This window comes from Amblyraja radiata, chromosome 24, assembly GCF_010909765.2.
Source record: "Amblyraja radiata isolate CabotCenter1 chromosome 24, sAmbRad1.1.pri, whole genome shotgun sequence".
In the NCBI taxonomy this organism is placed as follows: domain Eukaryota; kingdom Metazoa; phylum Chordata; class Chondrichthyes; order Rajiformes; family Rajidae; genus Amblyraja; species Amblyraja radiata.
In genome coordinates this window covers 38,036,886-38,051,226 of record NC_045979.1, presented here as the reverse complement: position 1 = coordinate 38,051,226, position 14,341 = coordinate 38,036,886, and the positions used below count along the sequence as shown (strand labels likewise).

The 14,341-nt window shown below is 47.0% G+C and overlaps 1 protein-coding gene across 2 annotated transcripts; it reads left to right on the top strand.

The window, feature by feature from the left end:
• Positions 1-266: 266 nt before the first annotated feature.
• LOC116987065 (ATP synthase F(0) complex subunit B1, mitochondrial-like) lies at positions 267-14,341 on the top strand. 2 transcript variants are annotated; one of them, XM_033042967.1, is made up of 8 exons: positions 267-348; positions 389-446; positions 4,195-4,231; positions 5,162-5,307; positions 6,883-7,046; positions 7,637-7,762; positions 11,771-11,950; positions 14,127-14,341. In XM_033042967.1, exons 2-8 carry the CDS (start codon positions 419-421, stop codon positions 14,196-14,198), a joined length of 753 nt encoding a protein of 250 aa, XP_032898858.1. In that variant the 5' UTR covers positions 267-348; positions 389-418; the 3' UTR covers positions 14,199-14,341. The 2 variants fall into 2 exon arrangements, with proteins under 2 accessions (XP_032898858.1, XP_032898859.1); XM_033042968.1 differs by having other exon boundaries at positions 269-351; positions 383-446.

The following is a 14,341-nucleotide window of genomic DNA, read 5'->3' as shown; positions in this document are numbered from 1 at the left end:
GTCATCGCGTCATCACGTCATCCCTGACCCCGCCTCCAGTCCCAGCCCGCCCCGACCCTGCGTCACCGCGTCATCACGTCACCGCGTCACCACTGACCCCGCCCCCAGTCCCAGCCCGCCACGCGCCCCGACCCGGCGTCACTGCGTCACCGCGTCAGCACGTCACCGCGTCACCCTGACCCCGCCTCCAGTCCCAGCCCGCCACGCGCCCCGACCCGGCGTTACTGCGTCATCGCGTCATCACGTCATCACGTCACCGCGTCACCCGCCCCCTCCCGACCCGGCGCCGCCATCTTGGTTGGTTTGGAGGTCGGCGGGAGGAGAGAGGAGAGAGATAGAGCAAAACACCGGCATCTCGACACCGACACACCCCGCCCCGCCCCGCCCTCGGCACCAGCTCCTCCACACACACCACACCATGTTGGCCCGCGCCGCCATCGCCTCCGGTAAGGGGCCCGACCGGGGCCTGGGTTCGAGCCGGTGGAGGGAACCGGGCCCTCGGGTGGGAAGCGAGCGCGGGGCCTTGAGTGAAGGAACCGAGGCCGGGGAGTGAACTGGGGAGGGACCGGGCCGGGGCGAGGGAAGGTCGGGGTCGGGGTCTCGACCTTGAAGCCCTCAGCCTGGCTGGCAAACAGGAAGCAAAGAGTAGGAGTAAACGGGTCCTTTTCACAATGGCAGACAGTGACTAGTGGGGTACCGCAAGGCTCAGTGCTGGGACCCCAGCTATTTACAATATATATTAATGATCTGGATGAGGGAATTGAAGGCAATATCTCCAAGTTTGCGGATGACACTAAGCTGGGGGGCAGTGTTAGCTGTGAGGAGGATGCTAGGAGACTGCAAGGTGACTTGGATAGGCTGGGTGAGTGGGCAAATGTTTGGCAGATGCAGTATAATGTGGATAAATGTGAGGTTCTCCATTTTGGTGGCAAAAACAGGAAAGCAGACTATTATCTAAATGGTGGCCGACTAGGAAAAGGGGAGATGCAGCGAGACCTGGGTGTCATGGTACACCAGTCATTGAAAGTGGGCATGCAGGTGCAGCAGGCAGTGAAGAAAGCGAATGGTATGTTAGCTTTCATAGCAAAAGGATTTGAGTATAGGAGCAGGGAGGTTATACTGCAGTTGTACAGGGTCTTGGTAAGACCACACCTGGAGTATTGCGTACAGTTTTGGTCTCCAAATCTGAGGAAGGACATTCTTGCCATAGAGGGAGTGCAGAGAAGGTTCACCAGACTGATTCCTGGGATGTCAGGACTGTCTTATGAAGAAAGACTGGATAGACTTGGTTTATACTCTCTAGATTTTAGGAGATTGAGAGGGGATCTTATAGAAACTTATAAAATTCTTAAGGGGTTGGACAGGCTAGATGCAGGAAGATTGCTCCCGATGTTGGGGAAGTCCAGGACAAGGGGTCACAGCTTAAGGATAAGGGGGAAATCCTTTAAAACCGAGATGAGAAGAACTTTTTTCACACAGAGAGTGGTGAATCTCTGGAACTCTCTGCCACAGAGGGTAGTCGAGGCCAGTTCATTGGCTATATTTAAGAGGGAGTTAGATGTGGCCCTTGTGGCTAAGGGGATCAGAGGGTATGGAGAGAAGGCAGGTACGGGATACTGAGTTGGATGATCAGCCATGGTCATATTGAATGGCGGTGCAGGCTCGAAGGGCCGAATGGCCTACTCCTGCACCTAATTTCTATGTTTCTATTCACTGGAAGCTGACAGGAGCCGGCAATGTAAACCCGTGGGGTGGGTGGGGAACGGCTGGAAATTTGCACTAAAAAACACACACATGGAAATGCTGGAAGTACTGCAAGAAATGCTGGAAAACGCACACACACACACTAAACACACACACACACTAAACACACACTAAACACACTAAACACACACACACACTAAACACACACTAAACACACTAAACACACACACACACTAAACACACACATTAAACGCACACACTAAACACACACACTAAACACACACTAAACACACACACACTAAACACACACACTAAACACACACACACTAAACACACACACACACTAAACACACACACACACTAAACACACACACACTAAACACACACACACACACTAAACACACACACACTAAACACACACACTAAACACACACACACTAAACACACATTAAACGCACACACTACACACACACTAAACACACACACACACATACACTAAACACACACACTAAACACAAACACACACTAAACAAACACACACTAAACAAACACACACTAAACACACACACACACTAAACACACACACACACTAAACACACACAGACACTAAACACACACACTAAACACACACACACTAAACACACACACACACTAAACACACACACACACACTAAACACACACACACGCTAAAACACACACACACACCCTAAAACACACACACACTAAAACACACTCGTAACACACACAGAAATGCTGGAAGTACTCGGCAGCGTTTGCGGAGAGAGGATCAATGTCGGGTCAACAACCTTTATTCAGAACAAGGCTAACATTGGACGTTAGATAGACATGCAAAAGGGGACAGAGGTAGGATAGATAGTCAGAGCGGTTCCCCAGGGTGGAAATGTCGAAGACTAGAGGGCACAGCTTTGAGGTGAGAGCGGCAAAGTTTAACGGTGTGGTTTCACACAGAATGTGGTGGTGGTGGAGGCAGATCAACAGTGGTGTTTAAATGGATTTTAGAAATGAAAGGAATGAAGGGATATGGATAGTATGCAGGCAGATAAGAGTTCGCCTTGGTATCTTGTTTGGCATGGACATTGTGGGCCGAAGGGTCTGTACCAGCTATGTTCTCTCAGTAATAAAGGGGGAAAGTTAGTTTCTGATTACAGCACACAAATAATGATTACAATTTTTCAGAAACTATCTATACATCTGCTGGGATATCTTCTATCTGAAGGATTGAGATGTGGCATCCCAGAATTAAAATAGGGAGCTAGAAACAAATGCGGTGTCATAGTTGGTATGTGTTGTACTTTGGGAAACGTAGCTTGTGGAAATAGACACAGAATGCTAGAGTAACTCAGCGGGACAGGCAGCATCTCAGGAGAGAAGGAATGGGTGACGACCCGAAACATCACCCATTCCTTCTCTCCAGAGATGCTGCCTGTCCCGCTGAGTTACTCCAACTTTGTGTTTCTATCGCTGGTTTAAACCAGCATCTGCAGTTCCTTCCTACACATGGCTTGTGGAAGTTAATGATTGGGTGCGTTCTCATTCCGTTCAGTTAAGGAATGAACATTAAGTTGGAGTTCACTCTCCACACATGCACCAGGATTACCTGCACATCCCAGGGTCCACGACAACTGATAACGGGATGACCTTGGTCGTAGAGTAGAGGTGGTGAAACATAGAAACATAGAAATTAGGTGCAGGAGTAGGCCATTCGGCTGGAACAGTTCCCTATTTGTCTTGTAGATTGGTTCCACTTCAGCGAGAAGCTATCAGGAGATGCAGCACACCAGTGAGAAACATAATGAAGGTTGCTGGGGTCACACACAATACTGTGATTAAAGCACGGCTATATTAAGACTAGATCTGTTATAAGGCTGTTGGTTAAGATTAATGCTTACTTGAAGTGGGAGGGAGGTTTCTGAAGAGCACCTTCTCTGCAGTGAAACCTCAGTGAAATCTCTGGGTCAGAAACGGCTTCATTTTACACATTGACTAAAAGTATTTATTTAGTTTAGAGATACACGATGGAAACAGGCCCTTCGGCCCACTGAGTCCATGCCGACCAGCGATCCCCGCACACTAACATTATCCTACACACTGGGGACAATTTACAATTTTACCAAAGCCAATATCCTACAAATCTGTACGTCTTTGGAGTGTGGGAGGAATCTGGAATACCCGGAGAAAACCCACGCGGTCACGGGGAGAACGTACCAAGTCCATACAGACAGCACACAAGGTCAGGATTGAACCCAGGTCTCTGGCGTGGTGAGGCAGCAGCTCTACTGCCTGACAGCCTAAATCACCCACACATGCGGTGTGGAACGGCCTAACTGAATCCTTTAGGAATTAAGAAACAGCCATTCGCATTTATCTCCTTGTAGCTACCCTCCCGTTGAACCATTACAACAAATCTTAGTGGTTTTTACTAACTCGTTTATTTAAGAATTAAGAATTTATGTCTGGTTTGTTTTCAGGGTCTTTTCTGAAGACATCGGCCCCGATCAGCACAAGGTAGGTGAAACCTCTGCCTCAGCCCCTCACCTGTGTTTGGAATCATTCCTTCCCTAAACTGACTTTATGTATTTTCTATTTCATTGTTTTAGTTTCCACATTTTCAAAGATATTTTTGCCATTGGTCTCTTTTACGTCAATAATTTGAAATAAAGATCAAATATTGAGGTTGATTCTTTGTTCTCGAAGTAGGAATACAATTATAATGTTGTAAAATAAATGTCAGAGTGACACAGCGTGGAAACAGGCCCTTCGGCCCACTTGCCCACGCCAGCCAACATGTCCCAGCTACACTAGTCCCATCTGCCTGTGTTTGGTCCATATCCCTCCAAACCTGTCCTATCCATGTACCTGTCTAACGATTTCTTAAACTGGTCCCAGCCTCAACTACTTCCTCCGGCAGCTTGTTCCATACACCCACCACCCTTTGTGTGAAAAAGTTACCCCTCAGATTCCTATGTTTAAGAAGGAACTGCAGATGCTGGAAAAATCGAAGGTAGACAAAAATGTTGGAGAAACTCAGCAGGTGAGGCAGCATCTATGGGGCGAAGGAATAGGTGACATTTCGGGTCGAGACCCGGAAGAGTGAGGCAGCATCTATGGAGCGAAGGAATAGGTGACGTTTCGGGTCGAGACCCTTCCGGGTCTTCGACCCTTCGACCCGAAACGTCACCTATTCCTTCACTCCATAGATGCTGCCTCCCCCGCTTAGTTTCTCCAGCATTTTTGTCTATCTCAGATTCCTATTAAATTTTTTCTCCCTCACTTTAAACTTAAGTCCTCTGGTCCTCGATTGATCTACTCTGGGAAAGAGACCCTGTGCATCCACCCGATCTATTCCTCTCATTATTTTATACACCTCAAAAACGTATCTTATGCTGCAGCAATTTGCTAACTTCACAATGAAATCTGCTCTCTTTATTGTTGCAGTTTTGTGGCGATAAGCAGGAGTTTCCATGGCAGCAGTCAGAGCCGGGCACCGTTGCCCCCTCTTCCCGAGGAAGGAGGCAAGGTCCGCTTTGGTCTCATTCCAGAGGAATTCTTCCACTTCCTTTACCCCAAAACTGGAGTGACAGGTCAGTGCCGAATAGCGCTGCAAACTCGACTGGTGTTTGGTCTGTTCCCCTGCTTCCAAAGTTGCTTTATTCATTCTGTGGATGATGCATGCAGACTTCTAATGTAATAGTGTAGGGGGGGGAACTGCAGATGCGGGTTTAAACCGAAAATAGACACAACAAGCTGGGGGTAACTTTGTGGGGCAGGCAGCATCTCTGGAGAGAAGGAATGCAAACTATTGGCTTTGTAGTAATGACTCAAGAATAATATATGCAGAGAATACATTTGTATTTGTATATTTGTCTGAAGAAGGATCTCGACTCGAAACGTTGCCCATTCCTTCACTCCAGAGATGCTGCCTCACCTGCTGAGTTACTCCAGCATTTTGTCCAATCCTTTAAGAATTTTATACGTTTCTATAAGATCCCCTCTCATACTTCTAAATTCCAGTGAATACAAGCCCAGTTGACCCATTATTTCATCATATGTCAGTCCTGCCATCCTGGGAATTAACTTGGTGAACCTTCTCTGTACTCCCTCAATAGCAATAATGTCCTTCAAATTAGGAGACCAAAACTGCACACAATACTCCAGTTGCAGTCTCACCAGGGCCCTGTACAACTGCAGTAGGACCTCCTTGCTCCTAAACTCAAATCCTCTCGCATTGAAGGGCAACATGCCGTGAGCCTTCCTGCCGTACCTGCCTTTGCTTACCTTGCTGATGTGTGAGTACATCCAATATATTTTGATGTTGGACCATCTGAGGATTTTTTTCAAAACTGTATAAAGTGTCATTTATTACAAGTGTTGTCTGTAAAAATAACCCCATTTAGAGTTGAATTGAAAGTTTGTCAGTGTCGACTAGCACTTTTATTTAAATACACTTTGGACTTAATGCCTGCACCTGCAGCAACAATTATGTTTCCAGGTTCAAAGCAGGGGTCTGAGAGCAGTCCTGAACTACTGTCTACCTCTTTGGTGACCCTCAGACTAAGGTGATCAGACTTTGCTGGCTTTACCTTGCTCTAGATGTTATTCCCTTATCATGTGTCTATACACGGTGAATATTCCTCCGCTCAGTTCGCAATAACCAACCTGATCTCCCGGTGCCCCAGCACTTCAACTCCCCCCCATTCTGAATCCGACCTTTCTGTCCTGGGCCTCCTCCATGGCCAGAGTGAGGCCCACCGTAAATTGGAGGAGCAGCACCTCATATTTCGCTTGGGCAGTTTACACCCCAGCGGTATGAACATTGACCTCAAATTTCAGGTAGTCCTTGCTTTCTCCCTCCTTCTCTTCCCCCTTCCCAGCTCTTCCTCAGCCCACTGTCTCCGCCTCTTCCTTTCTTCTTTTGGCCCCCCTCCACCCCCGTATCAGTCTGAGGAAGGGTCTCGACCCGAAACGTCACCTATTCCTTCGCTCCATAGATGCTGCCTCACCCGCTGAGTTTCTCCAGCATTTTTGTCTACTCTCGATTGTAATCATGCTCCAACCTTTCTGCTGCCGAGACAGCACGCAACACACGCTTCTCACTGTAGCTCGCTACACGTGACAATGAACTCACCTGAATAGTTTGCATTTGCTTTGCATTCCAGGCCCGTACATGTTCGGCACCGGGCTGCTGACTTACCTCCTGTCAAAGGAGATTTACGTCGTCAACCACGAGACCTTTGTTGCCGTCTCCATCGGTATTCTCATCCTCTACGGTGTTAAGAAGTTTGGGAAGGATGTGGGGAAATTTGCTGACTCGTTGAATGAGGTATTTATGAGATTTAGCAAAGTAACCCAACCCAAAATTGTCTGTCCCTGCACGTTTGTGTCCTGATCAACTGTCCAAAAACACACCGCAAGTTGCCATCTGTATAAGGAATGTTGGGAGAACCCGCGGGACAATAATGACTATTGGAAAACAAGTTAGTGGCTTTCGTTAAATGCACCACATAGAGATATGTCCAGTAAGAAAATTGTCTTGGAAGAGATATTCTGACTAAGCGTAAACTTTTGCAAAAGATGATTGGTTTAGTTTGGAAATAAGGGGTGGAAACAGGCCCTTCAGCCCATCAAGTCCAGGCCGGCCAGCGATCACCCGTACACCTGTTCTATCCTCACTCGGGACTATTTACAGGAGCCAATACAAATCCACACATCCTGGGAATGTGGGTGGAAACCGGAGCACCCGGAGGAAACCCACGCGGCCCTGGGGAGAACGTACACACTCCATACAGACAGCACCCGTAGTCTGGATTGAACCCGTGTCTGCCGCTGCGAGGCATCAACTCTACCGCTACTCCACGTTTCTGGATTATTTAGCTGTGAACTTTAGCATGTTTTTTTTTATCACAACAATAGGAAAAGGTACAGACGGCCCAAAAAGTGAAGGAGCTCGCTCTAACCGGCCTGGCCGATGCCATTGAACAGGAGAACAAAGAGCAGTGGAGAATCGACGGGCGCCACCACCTCTTCGATGCCAAGCGGGTAACCAACGTGTCCTCTCGCACGTCCTGTCATCTCTCCGTGACCCTCGCTCTGATCCTGGGACAACGTTCTGATCTCGTCAGATGTCAGGGGTTAGGGAGAGAACGGGTTAGCAGGGAGAGATAGATCAGCCATGATTGAATGCTGGAGTAGACACGATGGGCCGAATGGCCTAATTCTGCTCCTATTCCTCATGACTTGGCAGTGGGATCATTGCATTTGGTAAACGCGTGGTGCTATTTACAATGTTCGGCTCCACCAGGGCGGTGTCATCTGCAATCGTGTAAACTGAGTTAAGGGCCTGTCCCACTTACGTGACATCACAGGGTGACGCCTGTATGGTCGTGTGTAGTCGCCCAAATAGTCGTGCCTTTTTATGCTCGCCGCTGGATTTTCAACATGTTGAACATTTTCAGCAACCTGCTGCGACTATGACGGGCGCCGGCAAGTCGGCGGAAAAAATGGCGTAAGTGGGACAGGCCCTTTAGAGTAGGAATTGGCCCCGCTATCGTGAGTGTAAGGCAGTGTCGCAAGGGGCTGAGCATGTGGAGAATTGTAATGGAGGAGGTGCAAGATAAGATATAAGAGAGCAAACCCGTCCAGTCCCCACCCCATGACAACCTGAACCCTGAACAGCTACACCTGTTTTACCTCTATTTCTATTCCCCAATCTCTTGCCACAAAGACTAACATGCCACTTGTCTTTCTAACCACCTGCTACCTGTTGCTGTTTCTGCACAAGAATGCCTAGATCCACCTTCTACCTGCTCAGGAAATGTGTAGGAAGGAACTGCAGGTGCTGGTTTAATCCCAAGAGAGACACAAAAAGCTGGAGTAACTGAGCAGGAGCAACCCAAATCACACCAGCTTCTCACCAGCTTCTCATCCATGCTGACCGAGATGCCCCATCTAGGCTAGTCCCATCTTTGTAGCCATCCCTCACCTTACACTGCACCCTCTTGTAGTCCAGGTCACCCTTACCTTATGGTAGACGGTGGCTTCCTGTCTTTCATGTACCAGATCCACTGTGAAATGTGTAGGAAGGAACTGCAGATGCTGGTTTAAACCGAAGATAGACATAAAATCTGGAGTAACTCAGCGGGTCAGGCAGCATCTCTGGAGAGAAGGAATGGTGAATGTTTCTGGTCTGAAGAAGGGTCTCGACCCGAAACATCACCCATTCTTTCTCTCCAGAGAACCGGTAACTATAGACCGGTTAGTCTAACATCGGTGGTGGGTAAAATGTTAGAGACAATTATTAAAGAAACACTAACGGGGCACTTGGATAAACATGACTTCATCGGACAGAACCAGCATGGTTTTGTGAAGGGGAAGTCCTGTTTAACGAATCTGCTCGAATTCTTTGAGGAAGTAACAACCCGGGTGGATAAAGGGGAACCGGTGGATGTGGTATACTTGGACTTCCAAAAGGCTTTTGACAAGGTGCCACATAAGAGACTATTGCTAAAAATAAAAAATTATGGGATTGGGGGTAATATATTAGCATGGGTAGAGGATTGGCTAACAAATAGGAAGCAGAGAGTGGGGATAAATGGTTCATACTCGGGATGGCAACCGGTAACTAGCGGGGTTCCGCAAGGGTCGGTGCTGGGACCCCAGTTGTTCACAATTTATATAAATGATTTGGAGGAGGGAACCAAGTGTAATATATCAAAATTTGCGGACGATACAAAAATGGGAGGAAAAGTAGGGGATGAGGAGGATAGGAAGAGTCTGCAAAAGGATATAGATAAGCTAGGTGAGTGGGCAACAACTTGGCAGATGAAATTTAATACTAATAAATGTGAAGTTATTCACTTTGGGAAAAAAATGATAGGGCAAGTTATTTTTTAAATGAGGAGGAGCTGCGTTGTAATGCAACGCAAAGGGATCTAGGGGTATTAGTACATGAATCACTAAAAGTTAGTATGCAGGTGCAGCAAGCAATCAGGAAGGCCAATGGAGTTTTGGCCTTTATTGCTAGGGGGATTGAGTATAAAAACACGGAGGTCTTGCTGCAGCTGTACACAGTATTAGTGAGACCACATTTGGAATACTGTGTACAGTTCTGGGGTCCATACTTAAGAAAGGATGTACTAGCCCTGGAGGCAGTGCAGCGAAGGTTTACAAGATTAATTCCTGCAATGAGGGGATTGACATATGAGGAAAGGTTAAGTAGGCTGGAACTCTACTCTTTGGAGTTTAGAAGAATGAGAGGCGATCTCATTGAAACATATAAGATCGTGAGGGGCCTTGATCGGGTGGATGCACCGAGGATGTTCCCAATGATCGGGGAAACTAGAACTAGGGGACATAGTTGCAGAATAAGGGGGGGCTCTTTTAAAACTGAGATGAGGAAGAACTTCTTCACCCAGAGGGTGGTTAATTTATGGAATTCACTGCCCCAGGGAGCAGTGGAAGCAGAAACTTTAAATATATTTAAGACTAAAATAGATGGTTTTTTAGCTGCCAAGGGGATAAGGGGCTACGGGGAGAGGGCAGGGATATGGACCTAGGTATGGTTAGTATAGTAAGACCTGAGTGATCTCCTGGACAAGTGTCGATCGCCTGGATTGGGGTCGGAGAGGAATTTCCCGGATTTTTTTCCCGAATTGGACCTGGGTTTTTATCCGGTTTTTTGCCTCCCCCAGGAGATCACGAGGTTCTTGGGGTGGAGAGGGGTGATAGCGGTATAAAGGGGAGGGTAGTGTCTTGTGTTCTGTGTCTTGTGTCTACTGTTTGTGGGTAAGTGTGTCTGTTTAGTGTTCAGCCATGAGCGAATGGCGGTGCGGGCTCGACGGACCTGGTGGTCTACTCTCGCACCTACTTTCTATGTAGATGCCGCCTGTCCCGCTGAGTTACTCCAGCATTTTGTGTCTACTGCTTGCTCACCTGCATCTCACTCCATTTAGATATTAGTCTGACTGTAATGAAAAGGAACTGAAGATGCTGATTTATACCAAAGACAGCCACAAATTTCCGAAATAAATCAGCAGGTCAGGCAGCATTTCTGGAAAAAATGTTGTGAAACGTCACCTATCCACATTCTCCAGAAATGCTCCCTGACCCGCTGAGTTAGTGCAGCATTTTGTGTCTGTCTTTAGTTTGAATGTAGAGTTTAGTTTAGTATTTAGTTTAGCGATACAGCGTGGAAATAAGGCCCTTCGGCCCACATTGTCTGCGCCGACCAATGATCACCCATACATTATCTCTATCCTACACACTAGGGACAATTTACAGAATCCAATTAACCTGCACGTCCTTGGAATGTGGGAGGAAACCGGAGCCCCTGTAGAAAACCGACACTGGTCACGGAGAGAATGTACAAACTCGGTGCAGCCAACACACATGGTCAGGATGGAACCCGGGTCTGTGGTGCTATGAGGCAGCAGCTCTACCCGCTGCGCCACTGTTCCATATTCTATACTGTTACTGAACACAGCTTCAATGCCACGTGTACCTACACTTCCAGTTGTGACATGGGTTCCATTGGTAAAACCACTGCTTTGTGATGTAATCATCACACAGCTTCAACCAGCATCTGCAGATCCTTTCCTACGCTGATCATTACACGTGATTATTTTGTTCTTTGTAACTTGTGGAGGAGTTCCAGCTAGACACAGAATGCTGGTGTAACTCAGCGGGTCAGGCAGCATCTCTGGAGAGAAGGAATGGGTGACGTTTTGGGTCGAGACCCTTCTTCAGACCATCTATGTGTCTACGGTTCAAACCAGCATCTGCAGTTCCTTCCTACACGAGGTGGTCTTGTTGCCTGGCTAAGCTGCATATACACGTTAAAAAAACATGTTTATAACAAGGGCTAAAGTGTCATGGCACAAATGCAGACACACAAGGCTGCACGTTACAAATGCAATCTGTAGAAGGGTCTCGACCGGAAACGTCACTCATTCCTTCTCTCCTGTCCCGCTGAGTTACTCCAGCTTTTTGTGTCTAATCTAAACAAAGACATGGCCTGAAGCTGCTGAGCTGCCGTTTGTATGTTTGTAGAATAACGTGGCCATGATGCTGGAAAACAACCACCGCGAGCGTCTACACATGGTGTACGATTCAGTGAAGAAGCGGCTGGACTACCAGGTGGGCCTACAGCACCTGGAGCGCAGGCTGGCACAGGAGCACATGGTCAACTGGGTGGAGAAGAGTGTGATCCACAGTATCACACCGCAGCAGGTGAGTGCCGGAGACAGACCAACGCGTCGATCCGATCGCTGAGCGCTTCCGCAAGTATCGGTACACGACGGGCACGGACACATGTGTGCCTTCATTGATGGGGGCATTGGGTCTAACAGTCAGGCAGTCATCTTGCAGCTTTGACTGGGATGTATGTGGATTGTGTGCAGTTCTGGTGGCCCCCGTTACAGGAACAATGTGGAGGCTGCAGAGAGGCTGCAGAAGAGGTTTACCTGGATGATGCCTGAATCAAGCAGACTCCTCCCAACTCCCAGTTCCAAAACAGATGCAGGGAATCCTGTACAATGCATCAACTCCATTGCTGCTGAGGGTTTACTGAGATGAGGAAAAACTTTTCCACCCAGAGAGTTGTGAATCTGTGGAATTCTCTGCCACAGAGGGCGGTGGAGGACAATTCACTGGATGTTTTCAAGAGAGAGTTAGATTTAGCTCTTTGGAATAACGGAATCAAGGGATATGGGGAGTAAGCAGGAACGGGGTACTGATTGTGGATGATCAGCTATGATCACATTGAATGGCAGTGCTGGCTTGAATGTCTCTCCACCCCTTAATCCCTGTTGCATCCAATGTACGTTGAAGGAAGGGTTGGATATTATTATTAACGGGGGATTTTGCTGTTGCAATCTACTGTGGCCACTCATTACACAGTCAACTAGTTGGCTGGGATTTCAATATTGGTGCACCTGCAGTACTGGTCACAGTCACACAGCATGGAACCAAGCCCAACCCATCGAAGATATTCCTGTTTCTCGCAGTTTAGCCCAGCGCGGAGGGAGAGCAAGGAGGGAAGAGACAAGGACTTTGGGACTTTCACCTTCCATCACAGTGAGGAGGTGCCTGGTGGACTCACTGTGGTGGATGTTTAAACTGTGTTGAGTGTGTGTTTTGTTATTTATTCTATGTTATGACTGCAAGGTTAAACCATTTCGTTGTACGGAAAAGTGCAATGACAATAAAGTTGAATCTAATCTAATCTAATCCCTCTAAACCTTTACATGGATAGGACATGGATAGGAGGGATATGGACCATGCGCGGGCAGGTGGGACTAGTGTAGCTGTGACATGTTGGCAGGTGTGGGCAAGTTGGGCCGAAGGGCCTGTTTCCACACTGTATCACTCTTTGACTAATCATACACACTTCCAAACATATTTTAGATGTTAGACAAAAGTGCTGCAGAAACTCAGCGGGTTCAGCAGCGTCTATGGAGCGAAGGAAATAGGCAACGTTTCGGGAAGGTTTCATTGCCTATTTCCTTCGCTCCATAGACGCTGCTGCACCCGCTGAGTTTCTCCATCTCCATTTCCCTTCTGGAAATAGGCAACGTTTCGGGCCGAAACGTTGCCTATTTCCTTCGCTCCATAGATGCTGCTGCACCCGCTGAGTTCCTCCAGCTCCTTTGTCTACCTACGATTTTCCAGCATCTGCAGTTCCTTCTTAAACATCTTTTAGATGTTATTGTGCTTGCCTCGCATCTTTTTTATTTTTATTTTTTTTAATAAATATTTTTATTGAAGTGATGTACAATAATATACTACATGAATAGCATATTCCATTTAATGTACAACTTATTTTAAATTTAATAGTAGAGAAAAAAAGATATGAAAAGCAAGAAATATATATATATAGAGAGAGAGAGAGAGAGAATATTATATAGCTCGAAAAAGAAAAGAAGGAGGTGATGTGCTCTAAGCAAAAAGAAAAAGAATAGGAGAGAGAAAAGAGATATACATTGAAAGGGATGTGCCTCCTTCATATCTTTACCCACCTCCCACCCAGTTCTGAAAGACTTAATTTCTAAGGCTGTGTTGCACCACATGCTTGTAATAAGTCGATAAATGGAGACCAAATCTTTAAGAATTGGTCTGATTTGCCTGAAAGGACGAATCTCATATCTTCAAGGTGTAATATTTCTGACATATTTGAAATCCACATTTTGAGCGTGGGTGCATTTCTCCAGAATTTAAGTATAAGTTTTTTTGCCGTTGTTAGGCCATTTTTGGCCTTGCATCTCTTTATAACGGCTAACTCAAAATGGGCCGGCACCTTCTCTCCAAGTTTGTCTTTCCATTGTCACATCCTGTTGACTTTCTAAACACTGTGGTCTTGCAGTTGACTAGAAGAATGTGGCCATTCACCTGTGTTATCTCTTCTCAGGAGAAGGAGAGCATCGCCAAGTGTATCGCTGACCTCAAAGTGCTGTCGAAGAATGCTCCAGCAACCGCCTAATCCCGTTCACAATTACTATCCACGTAGTGAACCTATTGTCCACCTGTAACCTTGACAACAATCTAATGTCCCAATGAACCGCGTTGAGTGAAATGTTCTTGTAGACCACAGAAGATTCATTAAATGCGGCGATGATCAATCTC